This window comes from Lissotriton helveticus, chromosome 5_1, assembly GCF_964261635.1.
Source record: "Lissotriton helveticus chromosome 5_1, aLisHel1.1, whole genome shotgun sequence".
NCBI classification, from domain to species: Eukaryota; Metazoa; Chordata; class Amphibia; order Caudata; family Salamandridae; genus Lissotriton; species Lissotriton helveticus.
Genome location: NC_136065.1, coordinates 1,738,014,626 through 1,738,033,924, shown reverse-complemented (window position 1 = coordinate 1,738,033,924; position 19,299 = coordinate 1,738,014,626). Strand labels below are relative to the sequence as shown.

Below are 19,299 nucleotides of genomic sequence, written 5' to 3'. Positions count from 1 at the left end.
GCGGAGCCCGTCTGAGGAGAGAGGGACCTCATGGCCATGAGGAACCGCTCGATCCCCCCCCCCCGGCGTCGCGTTAGGCCCAGGGACCGGAGGGTATGAGGCCGGACGCGGCGCCTGCGACGGAGCCGCGTGGGCGGTGTCACCAGAACCCCCAGTCGCGTCACGCGAGCATCGGGGGGAGTCGGAAGAGCGATGACGTCTCTTCGACTTCTTCTGCTTACCGGACGACTTCGACCCGGAGGAGTGAAGTCGACTCCCGGAGCTCCGATGGCTCCTCGACCTCCGTCCGGACCGGGACCGGGACCGTTCTCGGCGCAGGGCCGACTGCCGGAGTTCGAGCCGCTTACGGGACCGCTCCCGCCTAGCCTTCGAAGTCAGGGCCCGACAGTCGGAGCAGGTCTTGTCGTCGTGATCGAGGCAGTGGAGACACCGACGGCGAGAGTCGGTGACCCACATCAGTCGGTCGCAATCCTCACAGGGCTTGAAACCCGGCATCCCTACCGGCACCGCTCGGAGTCAAAGACTTCGAAAAAGGATGATCAAAAGATCAAAAAAGTTTAGTCAAAAAGTGACTACGGTACCACTTTTTCCGGCTCTGCGCTGCTGGCGCGGTAAAAAGAAGAACTGACGTCAGCACGCGGAGGCGGCGTCTAAGTACTCCGACGACGTCATCACGGCGCCGACGACGGACGTGGAGCCGCAGACGACGCCTACCGATGCGCAAGGGTACTGCTACGCAATACAAATTCCGGATCCAGTCTGACGCCTGGGGATATTCTAAGGTAAGGAATCTATCACTAACGTGTCTCTTTCAGATCTAACGTATGCAGTAATCACACTGTGCAGAGGAGTGTGCTCGTAATGATCAGCTGTCCACCTGGGGGGGCTGTCGTTTGCTGAGTCCCAGGTACCCAAGCTTGCAACCGGAAACCTGTGCTAGCTCGCACTTCGGTGGTGTTGTGGGAAGTTTGCTGAGTCCACAAGACACACGCTGGAAGCCTAGACCGTCTCTGACCTCCAGCTCCGGAGGATGACCGTGCCCGACATCGCAGCCTTAGTCCGAGGTCGCCAAGTCCCTCTCCCTAGACCTGCGCACAATGTACTCTGTTATTGAGAATATCGTGACTGGTCCAGAGGGGCTTAGTTGTCTCCTGGAGTCGCCGACGGACCCGGGTATAGAGGGTAGGCCGCGGGACTTCCCGGCTCGAGGAGCCCCTGTCCCCCTCGTCCACCTCCGGGGAGCAACGAAAGGGGGGGGGGGGTTAACATCAGAAAGCGAGCACGCTTCTTAAGACTTCTTTTCATGGCGTCGCTTACCGGAATCTGAAGGCGAAGACTCAAGAGTCCGAGGAGGAACTGCTCCGGTCCCACTAACGGCCCCTAGACCTGGAGCAGCGGTGAGAGGAGTACCGGACCTCCAACAACTTCCGCTGCCACTCCCGCAAGGCCTTCTGGGGCATGGCTCGACAGTCTCGGGAGTCATGATCGGTCTCCAGGCAGTAAAGGCACAAATCGTGGGGGTTCGCCACCGACATGTTAGGGCAGCACAACCCACAAGACTTAAAGCTGGACATCCCTACGTGTACCAGGAGACAAGGAGGGGAGACAAAAAGTGGTAAAAAATGACAGAGGTACGTGCTCAATCCGGATCTGCACTTTCGGCGCGAAAAAAAAAAGAACAAACTGACGTTAGCGTGCATGAGTGGCGCCCAAGTAGTCTCCGTGACGTCATCGAAGGGGTACTGCTAAGCAAAACTTTCCAGATCCAGTCTGTCACCTGGTGATTATTCTAAGATAAGGAATCTATCACTAACGTGTCTCTTTCAGATCCTCAAAATTATAGACTTTAGCCAATTTGCATAGTCCAGAGGATCCGGACATATCCTCGAATGTGGTTGCACAGCAGAGCCACAGCCAACAAGCAGAAGTACAATTAAAATACAATACCAGCACACAGAGTTTGAATGAAGCTACATGAGATACCTTAGTTTCTTTCAACAGGTACCAAGGTATCTATAAACTGAGAACTGGAGTGTAAAGGTACACAAAACCGCATTGGATGTCAGTTAACTAGCCACATCTGCCTTGTAAATTATCTCTGGGGAATCTCCGAGGTAGCTGTATTTATTGTTGCTAATCGCAATAAAGGTCTGTTTCATGGGACCATTTTTGCCTTATTACTAGCGTGCATGTCTAGGGCTTCATATAGGCATTGGAATTGTCGAGGTCTGTGAAAGCCACAAGCCCTGATTCATAAGTAACAAATTGGAATGTATCTGCCTATAGTAGAGTATGTGCTGAATAGTGTACAGTATATTCCAGCATAAAAATACAGTCCTCTCATGATGTTGTGTTTTCTCCAAATATGGCTGTAGAATGAGATTGCAGGATTTCTTATTTTATTTCATCCCACTTTCAGAACACAGTGCTTGCGGTTTGCAGCATATCAGTTAAGTGTGGGCCCACTGCCAGTCTTCCCAACTGCTGCATTGATATGTCTGCTCTCCTTGCTAGGAGGGCCGTACTCTGCATAAATACTCAACTACGAGCTATGTGAACTATCATCGAAACTAGACAAATGTTTCCTATTACACTCTGTGGGACATCCTTGAAACTCTGCTCTATGCAAATTCTTTGTGTCATACACCTGAGTGTCTTCAGTAGACATTAGAACATTGAGTGGTATTAAATTATCTTTTTGCGACAGAAAATTACAATTGTCTGTTTCCACATTTTAATACTAGGACCAGAGGTGGCCCCCTTGATTACTGAATGATAGGATGGCGTTACATCTGAAATGATTTCCAGGCTAGGTTTCTAAATGAGCCTAATCAATGGGATCCATCTAGAAATATTCAGGGCATCATTCTGTTGATAACTTTCTACCCAAACCTATTCTAAATCGACCTGTAAACCAATGGCAGAACCAGCTGCAGATCCTGGAAGGAAACTCGTGTCCAGCTCCTGTATGTGGTTTCCTTTTAATACATTGAGATAGGGTCAGAGGTCTTCCCGTTCTGTTACCCCAAAAGTCAAGTTTTTCTATGGTTCTGCATGCCAGTCTGAGCTTGCATTTATCTCTCCATAGTCTAGGCAACACTGAGGTATATTCTAAGCTGGCATACATCTACTAATCCACCTTCATTTTCTAAGACTTGCACAGATGAAACTTTTTCAATAGCTTGTGCTTTTCAGCGCAGAAGTTGGTCATGTCCTTTATACGGTGGAATTCCCCAGGCCCCGGCAGGTGCTTCTAGATAAAGAATCCTTTAAGGCTTACTCTCTCTTCAGTGTCGAACGTTGATCTAGGTAGTTTGTTCATTCCAGAAATACATTTGTCCTTGAACTGTAACTTCCTTTGAACATGATGCTTCATGCGCAGTGGAGTTGATACAGATTGTTTAGGTGTGTTCTTGGGCACAGGGGGTGGTATCAGTGGTGCAGGGTTTTGTGGCAGTTCTTGAGAAATATACTGTAGTTTATTGGACAGTCCATTCCTCTTTGTCCAAATCAAATTTTCTACACAGTTCCATAGCTATTCCTTAGTTGTCAGTTTCAGAGCCCTTATGACACTCTTTCATGAACGACTTCTGCAGTGACTCTGGGGACTCAATAGAGGCCTGTTGTGCAATAGTGACCCTAGCACCTGCTCCTACGGTGCCCAATTGTTTTTCTGCACCATATTTCTTTAAACGCTTAACACAGTGATTTGTCTTCCATTTCTGACCCTATATATAGATAAAGGACGTTAGCGCAGCAATCTGGAGAAAAAATGTGAGCAGTGCATTGCATGTATCATCCCCACATGAGTTACTCTTACACAATCAGTCTACTTTTATATTTGGGGGAAGTAAAGAAAAAAGACAGCGTCAAAAGCCATCTGCCAATCCTGGCTTCGGTTCCCAGTATTAAGAGGTCCAGAAGTGGTGGTCAGCTCTTCTCTTATAATGCCGCCAAACTCTGGAATTCCCTCCCTCTTCAGATACGAAAGGAACCCAGTCATATGGCCTTCCGTAAGGCTTTGAAAACATGGCTCTTCCCCCAAATAATCATGAAGTAGTTTCAGCTGCCCTGCTCAGCGCTGGGATGCCTCCGGGTAGCCATGCGCTTTACAAATGTTGTTTAATTTCATTTCGCTGTCCATGTACGTTGCCCTGCAACTGGTTACATGCAGTTGTTCGTACTTTGGTGCATAATGGTTTCTCCAAGTTTGCAGATTCTGAGTGCTAGGGAACAGTTCCAACCAGGGTGGCATTAAAAAAGTCTTTTTTATGTGGTCTGTGTCCATGTGCATAGTGGTTTTCAAGTGACTTGATCACAACATTCTATACATTAGTGAAACACTTCAAAGAAAAACAAGTTGAAATATTCCAAACTTAAAACTAGATGGCAAGAGTGCAGAACATGTGGTCTAAAAGGAAATGGCAAGTGTAGTTACTTACCAGTAGGAGTAGTTTTGCAGCTTAAAGAATTTTCTGGACCCACATGCTGTGCATTATTTGCCATCTAGTAATTGGGTCTGAAAACGTGTTTTTGGGGGTGGGCGTTGTTAACCACCATTCGTTGATAAGTTCATCCCTTGTGTGATGTCAGACCTTGACTCAGAAGACTTAGCATCCATGCCTTTTAGCGTTTATTACCTTTAGCAGTTTCTTCTCAGTATCCTTCACAATTTTCTTCGCCTCTTGGCTTTTTTCAGTCAGCTGCAGAGACTTTGATGACCGACTCCTTTCTCACGCAGGTATACCATCCTCTAAGTTTTCCTCTTTGTCACTTGATTAACCAAGATCTCTCAGGGATTTCTGTATCTTAGGAGTGCTAGCCATGGCACAGTGTTCCGCGCTGTACCTTAAGTGTTTTCAGTACAAACACAATGCAGGCATCGCAGTCTTCACATACCCAAACAGTGGTAAAAATAAAATATAAAGATTCCGACCAGGCACAGGAACTTCCTGCGTGTCATCTGATGTCACACAAGGGGTGGACTTACCACTAAATACTATTGCAGTGGACTGCTAGCCACAAAAAAAAGGAAAAATACACTTGTTTGCGGACTCAAACACTAGATGGCAGAATAATGTATAGCATGCGTATCTAGAAAAGGATTCATATTGCAAAAAGATCTATTATTTAAAAAGTGTGCTAGCGTCTTGCAACTCTGCAGGACCATTGAGTGTTTAGGAATTGCAATAAAGATGTTATTATGGAAATACATGATTCCAGGGTCTCCAACATATTCTGCTTTGCAAGCCTACTAGCAGGATTAAGGAACCAAGCACGCACTATATATATACACAAAAATGCAGTGCCTTTAAGTTCAACATGAAAATGTACTAAGAAAATCTATTTTTACTGTATCATCGGAACGCCTGCTCTATTGTATGAAATCCGAATTCAATGCTCTAAAGGAGACAGGTGAAAAAAAACAAGTAACGTTATTTACACACTTGTATCACTTAGGATGTACCACATGTCCTGCCCAACACAACATTTGACCAAAGACTATGAATGTTTTATTGTTCAAACAACCAAAATGAGTAAAATTTGTTTTTGAAACAGGTAAAGTGTGTAAAATATTTCCCTTAAAACTTTTATTATAACTTATTTACCAAAGTACTTTGCGTCATTGTAAAATATTGCATGGATGACTTTATAAAAAAATGAAAACCTGCACAACATTAATTTCAGTCATATTTGAATAGTGTTACAGTCTCTATTAATTGCATCATCAGTTCAGAATAAAAGGAGTCTCTTTTTGCACTTACTCGAACACATTGTGCCAACACAATGTGCTTAATTAAATCAAATGACCTTTTAAACAAAGTTTATTTTTAACACTTTCCCAACATTAAAGAAACGGAAGTACGGAATGTAAGCAGACTCCATGCTACAAATAGGCATCATCTTCAAAATTAATAGCAATGGCATCTATCAATACTTGACAATGGATTACTAGTTGAATAAGCACTATGGTAAAACACATACATGAACCAGCTAATGAGTTTTAAGTTGTCATTTCATTTCAAAGTAATAATTTTAAACACTGTTTTATAACAAAAGTGTAATACATTTGCACAATGCCAATTACTTTATTCAACAACAGTTGGATTGACGTCCCTGGCTTGTTTAGACAGTAACATGAGGTATATCAAAGTAAATCTGTACATACATTATTTGAACAAGTGTGCTACTAACATGTCAATATGCAGTATTAAAGCTATTTTTCTATCGCTGGATGTAGGATCCAATAGAATATAGCCTTTACATATGAACACTGGTGGTGCTTGGAAGACAAAAGAAAATTAATCAAGAGCCTTTAAATTTGTTAGGGTCTTAAGAGTACTTTAGTTATCCAGTGACTCTTAGCTCTTATAAATGTTACTTAAATAAGTATTCCATTCACCTACACATATGTAAATCCATTAAAGTGAAGATATTTAAGTAAATACCTTATTTTAATATCCATTCCTGAGAGTAAACAAATTGTGGTAAACCTTAATCCAAGGAACAAAGGGGAGCAAGCAGTACTTTTATTTTAGTTTGTGGGCTATTCCCTGGCAATCTACATGCACACCGTAGACTGCTTCACATTTATCAATAAAATGAAAAATGTCAGCCTTTTTATTAACCACTATCTTGATTAAAATTCATAATACAAATTGACCTAACATCACACTAATATTTTAACCTAACTAAATACAAAAATTGCATTGAAAGGGCATCAGTTACATTAATCTTAACACGATTGTGAAGAAATGTTCTAATGGCAGTGTCCTCAAATTAAAATTAACAATTATATTAAAAGACATTCAGCTCCGGGATTTTACCTGTAACTTTGGCTGGTTGATGTCTTTACTCTTGAATTACCCGACTCACTTACATCAGACAAGATATTTGTGTACCCTGAGAATTCAGCTACTGAAGTCCGTATTCGATGGTCTACGTCTGAGTTAGAGTTAGTGTTAAAGGCCAGTGGTACTCTATTGCCCGATTTAAACTGAGAACCAAATGCTTGTGCAAAGTTTTCAATCTGGTAAGTTTCTCTAGATCCAATGTTTTTCTGATGATCAATCTGGTTGTCCAACTCTGAGGAATTAAGATGAAAATTTGAAGATGATTCTAGATGTTTTTGTGGTTCCTTCTGATTGTTTAATTCCTGAGATGAGATTTGGTAGCCTGAAGATGTCTCCAAGTTTTTCTGTGGGTCTATCTGATCTGCAAGCTCTTGTGAAGGCGTCAACTGTTGATGCGTGGACTCCAAAGGTGATAAGGAAAAACTAGGCTGTGCGCCTACCAGCATTCCAAAATGAGACTTTGGCAAAGTCGAAGGTAGTACAGAAGCAATGGATTGGGTGAAACCACACTCTAGAGGGGATGTAGTGTATATCTGCTTGTCTGAAAACAAAGAATGATTAGACAAAGTTGAAGAAAGACTAACAAATTGTAAACCGTGTCCTAAAGGAAAACTAGTGCTATGGCTCGTTCGTTCTAAAGCTTGTTGGAGGTATTTGGAGTACTCATATAACATAGTTGCTTTATCATTTTGATTTGACTGAGAGTCTGAGCAAACATTTTCTTCTTGAACCAAATGTGAATGTTCTCCTGAGGGTGTTAAATCCACATGTTCACTTATAGTAAATGGAACCTCATTGTGACTTTCTGATTTGTGAGTGTAGTGGTCCAACAGAGACTGCAGCACTTCATCAGGAATTCCTGATTTGTCCTGGCAGGCCTTTATTTCAGTACTCAGAGTAGAAGAATCTATCAGCGCCAATGGGGTTTCACTGTCCATAACACCTGAAACTGCAGACTGAATGACCGACTGTTGGGAGACCATGTGTCCTACGTTTACAGAATAGGCACTATTACAATTTGCAGCTTGTAAATATCTTCTTTTCTTCAAAAACTGCATGGCGTCATCATAGTTGCTACTATTTTGGCCTTGTTTAGTATTTGCATTCTGAAGAAGACTGATACTTTCTTCCCCCGAACTCGTTGTCAGCTCAAGAGTACTACTGGGTTTTGTAGAATGTTTCTGCCTAACCATGTCTGGCATGCCAGACATCAAATTAAGTTCACTTTTTTCAGCATTTTTTCGATTTACTTTTTTGAAAACCAACTTTGGCACTCTTGCATGTGTTTCTTCTACACCCATTTCAACCAAGTCACTACTGGAAGACACTACAGGAATCTCAACTGCATAATTTTGCATGCTTGAATTCATTGGCAATTGTGGTTCATTCATTTTGATGCCAGATTTGTGTTCTTTGTTTTCAGTAGATTGACTTTTACATTTACTTTTTCTCCTTCCAGAAGAACTAGCATTTCCCTGAGATAACTCAAAGTTACCGGATAAATTGTCTATACTGTTCGATGATCCAGGTTCCATGTCTGATCCGGCTCCTCCTTTACATACGGTTTCACCACAAGTTCGCTTATGCTTCAGCAATCTATCTGTTCTTGAAAAATACTGATGACATAAACAGAACAGTTAAGTGTTTATATTGCATCATTGGATTTCCTTCACAAATGCATACATTAAAGTTTTCTAAAGCACTGACATTCTGACATGCAGATTACAAAAAACAAGCATTTGAAGGGTTACTATGCCCGTGCCTTTCAAAGGTATTTTCCCATGAATTGTGCTTTTAGTGCTTGTAATAACACATTCTCATGCCAGCTTCATGTTTTAATTGACTGATCAAGTCAACTGTTGTATAACAAAGGGAAACAAGATCCAATGCAAAGTCCTGTCATTATACCAGTGATCAAGGCCTATAAGTGGAAACTTGCTGTACCCGTATGATTGAGGGAGTGTTTCTAAAAGTGCAAGAAATTAGCTTGAAGTAAAAGGGAACTGTTGCAGAAAATACATTCTGATATACACATTTTTGGTATCTTTTGTGCACTAGCCAAAGTTTAGAATTCCAAATCCTGGACATTTTTTTTTTACATTAGAATACATTAATGTATTGTTATATATAGATATACAAATGCAAACCTACATAACAGACCGCTAAGGTAGCATATGTCAAGAGGATACTCTATATGCTATACACAATCTATCATCACCCTTTTAAGTTCAAATTTTACTTAAGTGAGAACTTGAAAGTATAGTTATCAAGGAGCACATGTTATGCAGCAAAAGTAGTTAATAATGTAATGTAATCAAATGCATGAAAGTTGAGTTAGCATATCTCTAAAAGCCTTTGAAGAATACTATATCAGTCAAGTGGCAGCCTGAACAAGGTTATCTGAAGTAGGGATGGATAACTTCTGTTCTCAGCCTAGGTTTCAGAAATCTGATGAAGCACGGCAGACTCAATGTGCTCTAGCTAAAAGGCAATTTGATGGTACTAGAACTTTCAACCATCAAGTTTATATACAGTGGAAAGAATCTTGAACAGAATCTATGAGTTCACTGGGATCTAATAGGAGGATTTAACCTTTAAAAATAAACTGATCTTTGGAGTAAAGGCAAGTTCTGTATCAAACAAATAACATCCCAATTTTCTTTTTACATTTCAGAGTGTGGTTGGAAGTGTACTCAAACTTAATACTCACCTACTCCATCATGGAGGAATTTGGAGCGATCTCACCCAATACTAAAATATCAGTTTCGGCATTATGTACGTAGAGGATGCTGCCAGACTATCTACTGACATTGCTCTTTTACAAACTATTGCCCTAAACTATGAGAGGAACCTGGTATGACTGCTCTGGATTTTCTGTGTGGCCTTTTAGAAGGTCTGGGGGCTTTAACTGTCTTCGTAGAATCAACACCACAAATTCCTTGATCAATGGAATACCATATTAGGCATTAACTCTTCTCCCTTATGGATTAACTTAGTCTTCTACTTATTTTGCAATGGCATTAAAGCCGATTTAGTACTACTGTGTGCATAAATTGTTGCTTGTCTTCTTTTATAAAGATGACATCTGTTTGTGTGGGTTCACCGTTGGATCGTACCTTTGACGTGCATACTAAATATATCTAGCAGAATATTTCATTGAAACTACATCAATCTTAGGGCATAGATTCGAGAGAAAGGCCACTGAGTTATGGATTCTTTCTTATGGTACCATGGTACCATGCTTGACTTTGTTCCTCTGTGCTTCAGGACCAGAGACTGGAAGACAGTCACAGTACTGCCGGTCTGTCCTTTCAGCAGCTGTCTTGTATATCTATTTCTCACTTCTATTTAGCTTGAGGTTCTCCTTATGATTGCTTCTTGGATTATTTATTGAAAAATTATAATACTATTTTGAAAAGTGATTTGGTGAAATGAGTTTGTGTTGGGTGGCACCTATCGTTTAGGCTCTGGAACAATGAGGCCCAGATGCCAGACAGTCCTGACTGAGATAGCCACCATGCCCTGACACCCCAAACAAAAGGTTCTACATCAAGTCAAATCCACTAAACCAAGTGAGAAATTGATCGCTGCGATTGAGGAATTTGGTGCTATTTTTAAAAGTTTGATTCAAGGATGAGAAACTGAAAAGAAAAAAAAGTCATGCGTATTTAAAGTGCAACACGAAGATATTTTTGTAAAATTCTCATCTTATTGGGAAGGCTAAAACTATTCACATTTTAAAACCACTGCCTGCTAAAGACCCTCTTAATGTGAGAATGCCAGCAGAGGCATTGCTCCACTTTTTTTTTTTTTTTTTTTTTTTTTTTAAACAGACTAACATTTTGAAATCCCCTCACTTCCAATGCTAGCTGTGAAGAGTGAGCCGCTGTCACATCGTATGCCAAAACATTTGTTCATTTGTTTCTAGCCATCACAAAACATGGGATAATAACGCAAATATCAAATTAGTCAGGAACGGAGGCGAGGCTTATGCTTTCTTTCTTCACTTTACTCTTTTACAACAGCCACTTTAAAACATCACAATTAACTACCTTTCCAAACAAAGCTATGGAAAGGATAATAAGTCAACAACCAATAGGAACACTGGCAGTACAATAATGGTCCTTTCTTTGTCACCATGCCTGCTTTCTTTGCAGCTCCGCACCCATGAGGTAAGTTCCTTTTTCTCGAGGGTTTGGGGTTTCAAGGCGATTTTATTGGTTTGATCAAATTTATTCTCTCCACGGTGATCACAGGGGTGCAGCTGGAACGCATTTCAGTGCTCATCACTCGTCGCTGTTTCTACATTCCTTGCAGGCTGTATTGTGGTGCAATACATCTGCCCACTAGAGGGCGGCCTCACTGCACCCATAGGGGTGCACCTAAGGCTTCTTTGACAACATGCGGCTCCATCTGAATCGAAGCTTCATGCCGCCTCGAGAGCCTTAGCCCATGGCACTGGGTGCCCCAGCAGGGTCTGTATTGGCTGTGTTAGCTCAGCCTCTCAAGTGTGGATGCCCTTGAGGGTCAGTATTGCCGATTTGGATACTCAAACCCATTGATTTTCTCAGAAGCCCCGGATGGAGTCTGTACTTTGGCAGCACAGTACAATACCTGCTCACACCGCTGGGACAGCGCATGTGCATAGCCTAGAGAAATAAGAGGGAGCAGTGGTACGCAGGCACAGACCAGAGCAAAAAGCTTTGTACCCAGCACCATACTTCAGCTTCCAGCTGGCAATTTAGGGAGGAGAAGTTCTGTGAGGAGTCAATATATAAACGGTCACCTTGGCCATCGTTCCTCTAGAACGTAAACTCCTTCAACTAGACTATTGTAATCCGGAACCCCTTATCTTGATAGGTCCTCCAACTCCTTACAATCCCTCGCAGCAGGTGGGAGTCCCTAAAAAAAACACCCTTGGAAGGTAGGGACCAAAACATAAACACGTCCAAGGCATGGAAATGGACACTTCCAATCACCTCACAAAGGCGTCTATTTCAGTGTCTGGCTTCCAAGAACCCTGAGCCCCAATCAAGTGGGTGATGCATCAGGAGAAGCTGCACCCAGACCAACCTCAATGCATAATTCCTCCCGGGAGGCAGACGATTCCCATGTGGATGATTCTCACAGGGATTCAGATGGAGTCCCGGGCACTTGAGGCCGTGGTATCAGTCTCCGGACGCTGAGGTTAATCCCCCCCACCTACTCCCCTATCAAATCTCATCACTCAGATACCTTTGATATGCTCGACCCAGATAACCTCTCCAGCAGACCAGGTAGCAATGCATGTTGCAGGCAGGTTGAGGAAACCCCTTGAAAAGGAAACCCTGGCTAGTGAAAGAGCAAAATGTCCTTACCCCTTGCATGAGGCCAAGGTGGCCTTAACCTTTAGAAATAGAAGCCAATACTGCTACACTCCTAGGGACATATAAACGAGATCCCGAAACTAAGGCATAGCTCGCTCATTATGGTCCTGCTATGATAAACTGCTAGACATTACAGGGCAGCCCCCAAAAACCCTTGATATGGCTTACGAAGCTTAACAATCTGGTTCCCTTATTTCCTCACACAATCTATCTTTTTGGGGACAACTGGCACTTCTCTTTTTAGGGAACGCCAGCTGTGCCCTGTACACTGAGCCCCGGAGAGCTCTTCTGATCAAGGTGGATCCCCAGTTGGGAGGCCTGACATCTTTGGAGTCGGGTCCTATTGCTCAGGGTGGTTTTACCCCCAAGAATTTCCCAGGGCTGGTAACGGCAGAGGGCGCTCAGCCAGCCACAAACTTGCAACATCGCACTCCAGGGGCCAGGTCTCTCGACGCCATCAGTGGCAAGACCAGACCAGGTTCAGAGTTCTACCCTTGCAGAAGACCATGCCACCGAGGAGGCAGAGGAGGATCGTGAGGAAATTCACTCTGAGATGGATCTAGTAAGTGTTCTCCATTCTTCTCAACTAAAATAGGGATAGCGCTTTGCTAAATTTGCAGACAATTGTGAACATCTCACGGAATCCACATCCATCAGGAAGACAACTGTCTCCAATCGCATGGAGGATCACTGGGAAATTTGTTACGTCGCAGTCCTTTTGCAAGAAGCTCAATGCCTCTTTTCAAAGGCATGGTCAGAGAGCACAACGAAAAGATACCTTTCTACCTGGTTGAAGTGGCTGGGCTGGTGCATCCAGAGAGACCTGGGTCCCGTATGGTCAGATGTTGTCCTAATCTAAGGGCTTGGCTTAAAGATCAGTGAATACCTTTTGCTTAACTATTTCAGCAGGGCATCCTTCGATCGAAAGTCCTCTACCTGGGGGGCATCCTTAACATGGTAATTGATGAGCGACATAAACCTTTCCGTTCCTTCAGGACCAAAGGATTCAGTGCTCTGGAATGTGAACAACATTCTTAACATGGAAAAGCAACAAATAACATTCTCAGAAAGAGCTTTATGGTAGCAACGCATGTTGCAGGCAGGTTGTTGTGCCTGAACTCATGCATAAGGGTATCTGTTGGCAGGCACTGGATACTACAGAAAGTATTTCCCCCAAATGGAGTCACTTTTTACGTGTTTAGTTGAATAAAGTGTAATTCACAGTCGATTTTTTTTAACCAGCATTTGATGATCGTCCCAAATTGTGTGGTGAGGTCCCAAAAGCATATGAAGCTATAACTAATCAGTTCAGACCCACAGGGGAGACAACTCCTCAGTGCATTGGAAAACCATTTCACGCAGTCTCATCCCCAACCACTGCAAGATGGGTTATGCAGGAGAAAGGTATGGACTGTTCCAAGTTTGGTGCACATTCTGATAGAGGTGCAATAGCTTTGAAACCTTTTGCTGTGGGGGCCCGTCTGGAGGACATTCTGAATGGGGCCGACTGGTCCTCAGTTTCTACCTTGAAGAATTCCTACTTCAAACCAGTAGCATCTTTAGGGGTCAACAAGCATAATCCTCACCTCACCTCTGGTTCTGACATAGAATAAAATAGCTTCCGTTACAGAAGGTTGCAATTCTATTAAGGACACTGAGGCAAGGATTATCCTACCCGCGCTTAGAACAGTTTCCACCCAAATTCGAGGGACAGAAGTACCTCTTCACGCAATGTTGGAAGAATAAGTAAGACTTTACATTTCATGCATTCAATCTGGATAATACAATCGTTACCTAATATTGTTAAAGTTTCAAGGTATGTCACGGCTAGGAATCGTTCACCATTATTTGGCTTAATGTATCTTATGAGAACTCTGTTACATGTAGGGTGTTATCTGTTCTCTTTAGGAAATGAGCTGACCAGATAGGAATACCACTCATGTGAAAACGGATTTCGGTCACGCGAAGAAAGAGGAGGCATGATGATAAATGAAGGCCTATTATTGGACTACTAGTATTCCTATTGGTTTTCGGTTTAATTTCATTTCCCAAAGTTTGATGGGATAGGTAGTTTATTGCGATATTTTAAAGTTGCTGCAGTAAAAAACAAACCTAAGAAAGAAGGCATAATCCTACCCTCGTGTCCTTAATAGAATTGAAACTTTCTGTTACGGAGCCCCGACATTATTTATTGCTTATTTTGGGCAGGGCAATATGAGGTTTCAGAGTTTATATTTAGCTCTTGGTAACTATCAACAGGGGTGTGGAATTCAATGAAATATCTACTTGTCCATGGGGCAGGTTGCTTCATAAATCTACTTGTCCTCTAACAAAATCCACTTTTCCCTTTTGTGCCATGTTATGCGGTGACAAATTACGGCAGCAATCTCATTATATAAGAGTTCTGATATAACCTCTCAAATTATGCCGGGGTTCGTAGTAGCGTTTGAATACTACCAATTCACTTATGTTGCTACGTTTCGGTCTACGTACTGGGGCTGAAGGTAGTGGTAAGTAATTCCAGGGTTAGTATGCCCTTTTGAGTCTGTGCAAACCTACTAACTGGCATATTTTAAGGGTTTTCACCAACTCTTCTATAATCTTTTCCCATATTGAGAAAGGTTGGAAATCTACTCCTGACTGTGGCAGAGGTAAAACTTCTTCCAGGGTTGGGAAAAAAGTGGTTGGAGGAAAAGTGAACTAGGAAACATTCAGATTTTTACATGAGCAAATCCACACATGCATATTTGCTCATGCTAAAATGCAGTTCACAAATATTTTCATGGAGTACTATTTCTTGGCCTTCTTCTGTAAATTCTTGTGAATTCATGGACACAGTATATATGCACTAAATGCAAGGATATATACCATGGATGCACTTTTGAGACTAATAATTAGGCCTCAAATTAGGCCTAGTGTTAATCGTGACCTTTTGTGTTTATTAAAATCCTCTCTCTGTAACAGCTGGCTTCACTGTGAGTGACACTATTCTGCTCTTTTCCAAGGAGCATATTGATACACAAAGTAGTTTTGTTCAATGCCAAAAACTGCTGTGGCAATGTGTGCTTTTTGGGACCAAAAACAACGTTTTGCTTTTGCTAACGCTTGTTAGAATGGTGAAATCCCAGCAGCTCCTCACACCGATATGGTTTTACAAAAACCATGCCTAAACAAGTCACGCATTGACAAAACCAAAATGCTGACCACCAATTTCAGACCTAATGGCTTTACCAATGCTTATTTATTTTTGTTTCACAATCGTATTTGCAATGATTTTCATTATGAATATTTTGGGAAATACTAGCATACATCAACATGTTACTAAATGAAGCTGCAAAGATATGGTACCTAAAATCTTACAGTAGTCTAGCAAACTAGTTTTCCTACTTGCATTTTTTTGTGAACATTTTATTTTTAAAGCAGAGAATTATCACTCTTGCTTTCACGCTCCTGCAAATATTTGCATATATAATCAGAGCATTCTGGGAGAATTATAAAAATACTCATATTACTAAACTTTGAAAACGTGTGTACACATTTACACTGGAACCACCGTCAGTAGTGCAGGCTGCGCTTACATTTACTTTTAGTGCTCACCCTGATAATAAAGGCTTGGCATTAATAAACCATTAATACAAATTTGGACAGCATTAACACATGGACACACATATTACCTTAATTGTAGACATGTGATACTGTAAACTGGCAGCCCATAGGGTTTGAGCTGTAGGGGGTTGGGCCTACTTGTCCCAAGGACAAAATACACATGAAAAATAGTTGCCCCTGACCTCAAACTATGTCCTGGGCATCGCACTATAGGAATTCCACACCTCTGAATCAATCTTAATTGCTTATCTTTATGCACGCTAAATTTACCTTAAACATTAAGTTATAAATGGAGGGGCGTGGCCTGATGGAGGAAAATGGCCTCTTGAGTCGGAGCTCAATCCTGTTGTCGCTGCATTCTCTTCTGTAGAAAGAGTGGACCACATCAGACTGCCGAAACACCGGGGAAGGGCACTAGAACCTGAAGGGGCTGAGGCTCGGGGCCCAAAAATCCATCTTGATGCTGCCAATACACCGCAATACCGACCCCTGCACGATCCCCCAGCGCCAACATGGCCGCTCTCATTCCCTGCAATACAACGTGGCCTATAATTAAGAATCCAGTGTGATCGCTGTAACCCAGGATACCAGGGCCCATCCTGCACTATCTACCAGCTCCGATCTGCACGAAACAAGAGGTTTTTGTCTGTGAATATTACAGTTTTAACACTGGCAACCGGGCACTGTGTGTGACTGGGCCATAGGTACAAGGAACTCCCCCAAACGTGCGCCACCATTACCACCGCTACAATCCTCACCCTGCCCTGGCTGTGCATACCAACAGGGAATTAAGCTTCACACCCACCATGAGTGCATGGCCATCAAGATGTCTGGGCCTGGTACGGGGCCTTTCCAACATAACTGTGGCCTGTGAATAATTTCAACCCTACCACTCTCCCTGAAAAGCAGTATACGCAACGATGAGTACATCGCACACTCACCAGGCAAGCAGCCCTTATGTTGCATCACTGGGGAGCTGATGCTCTGAATTCAGTCTCTGGGAAGGTCACCCCGCTCTATCAAATGAAGTGACTCCAAGTGTAACTCTAGTACTGAACGAGAGAGCAGATACTCGTTCAGGAGCAGAAGAATCCCTGCTCCCCACCCGCCTGCGCTCCAGTCATAGCCACCAGATTAATTCACCAGGTGAAACCACCGATAAAACCACCTTCAAGCACTGGGTCTTCAATTAATTCATTGTGACAACTAAGCCCTTTGACCTACAAGTGCCTAAGTAATTACCAGCAAGTATACTAAATACCAGCAAGTACAACAGTTAAGTTGAGCAGTCAACCTGGTAAGCCAAGTACAACAGTGTCTTAACATCAAGACACAAGTCTGTCAGTTGCGACAAATCTGTCCATCCCACCCGATAAACTATGTGTGGTAAGCCGTAACAGTAATCGCTGCCATATCCCTTTACAACAAACCGAGAACACAAATCCTCAGGATGGGTGAAAAAAGACTCCAAACCTGCAACGAATAGAACAAAATCAAAACCACCCACTCCAAATTCACCCATCAAAAGCAAAAAAAAACCTCAAGGACACGATGGACTCCATCCTCAAAAAACTTCAAAAAACTGAAGCTTGCCCAAACCACAAAGCTTAGGGTGCACATAATACAACAAGATGTTGCAGGCATGAGTTCTAACACTAAGCAGTCACTGAGAATCTGTTGGCAGATAAACAGAGATAAAACGACTTGAAATCAGACATCATTCAGAAAAGGGTACAACTCTATTATTATTATTATTTATTATTTGTATCTGGTGCACGAATAATCCCCAGAGGGATCTCTCGGCTTTCATAAACTAGAAAAAGTACCAGTGACAAACCAGGGACCCTATCACCTTCTAGGCCTGTGTACGCACTGAAGCACTGTTGTGCACTCGGTCAGCATGGTGTGAACAAATATTCATTTACCAGGCCCACTATTTATTAAGCAAGGCTCCTTTGTGTTGCACAGATTTTGTTCACAATAATTTGACTTACAAGAGATTCATGCCCGAGGCTACCTAACCCTACTAAATATGTAAATAAATACCTATATGAGAGCGCTAAAAGCCCCCTTCTGCCCAGGTGTCTTCAAATGCGTCTGCCCGACACAGAGCAGCAGGTGAGGCCAAAATGTTTTTGAACCCATTTCTCAGGGGAACAAATCAAGAAAAGGAAAGAGGGGTGAAGAGCAGTTGCTTGAAGTTATGGTTTTCAGCAAGTCAGGAGGAGCAAGACCGAGAGAAAGAGGGAATAAGAAGGGGGAGTGGGGGCAGCAGCGGAGCAGAAGTGAACTCTGTTTAACGAAAAGTGAAAAACAAAAGTAGCGCTTGACTGGCAAACTCTGTAAAGTGGCGCTAAAAAAGTGTATGATTGTGAATACCGCTTTTTGTATTTTGAACTTTTTTTTGTCTCTGTTCAAAGGCCGCACTTCGGAATAGAAAAATTTCAACTGAAGACGCCATTGTGCCAAAGTGTTTTTCTTTTTTGGATCCATATTACAGTGAAACAAATTGAGGAAAAAAAGGAGGGTAAGAGCCGCTTGTTGAAGTCAATCGTTTTTAGCAAGTAAACCGAGAAGCAAACCTAATGCTGCCCGATGTCCTCACTAGAAAATGTTATCAGGGCGCTCTGCTACTTTGGAACTGGAGATCGCGTAAAGCGTTCAAATACTTCCGGTCGGTTTCGAGTTGCAACTGCAAAACAAGCAGTTGCAGAAGAGCTTGTCCTTCCCGCAACAGCAGGTAGGAGAAAGTCTTTAGAAAATAGTCTTCAGAGACTGTAAATTGAACATACAGAGTAGCAAAACATGTAATAGGGGCAGTCCTCATGGGAGGTTACAATAGGAGAAATGAAGGTACTAAGCAAGGATTACTAAGCCTTTCCACGAATCAAAAGTCACCATTTACAAAGAAAAGTAACCGAAGTCAATTGAACAGATGGGCGGAAAAAGGGCGTAGTTTAAAGTTCATACCTGAATACAGCATGTCTCAAAGAGACAGGGCAAGCGCTGCCTAAGCTAGACCTAAGAACTTAAAGCAGCAAACTAGGCAAAAATATATGCATACCTAGTTTTGTTTTCTGCACTTGAGGCATCTGAAAATCCTGCAACCAATGCCAACTGACACATGTAAAATCATCTATAGCAGTGTGACAGTTTCCTAAAGGTGTGGCGATAATACATTTTCTATAAGTTAGTGTTAGAACAGTGGTTATTAACCTTTTGACTTATGAGGACCCCAGTTAATCATTACTGGTACCCAGTACACTGAGCATTACTGGAAAGCATGACCTCGGCTAAGCATTTATTTGAACCACAAAACAATAGACAAAAACATAAAGAAGCAAGCTTCAAAAACAAATGATTAAATATTGTATAAAATGCCCAAATATAATGACACATTTTAATGAGAATGTTGGAGCATTTCTAAAATTCAACTGACGCAACCCATCATCCGTACTAAGTTTGATGCATTA

General features: G+C 42.4%; 1 protein-coding gene across 1 annotated transcript in view; it reads right to left on the bottom strand.

Annotated features, from left to right (window-relative positions):
* Positions 1–5,490: 5,490 nt before the first annotated feature.
* ZNF281 (zinc finger protein 281) overlaps positions 5,491–19,299 on the bottom strand; it is a 56,356-nt gene continuing 42,547 nt past the window's right edge. The window contains exon 6 of the mRNA XM_078645021.1: positions 5,491–8,470. Within this exon, the coding sequence (XP_078501147.1) occupies positions 6,824–8,470 (1,647 nt within the window). The 3' untranslated portion in view covers positions 5,491–6,823. The remainder of the gene's footprint in view (positions 8,471–19,299) is intronic.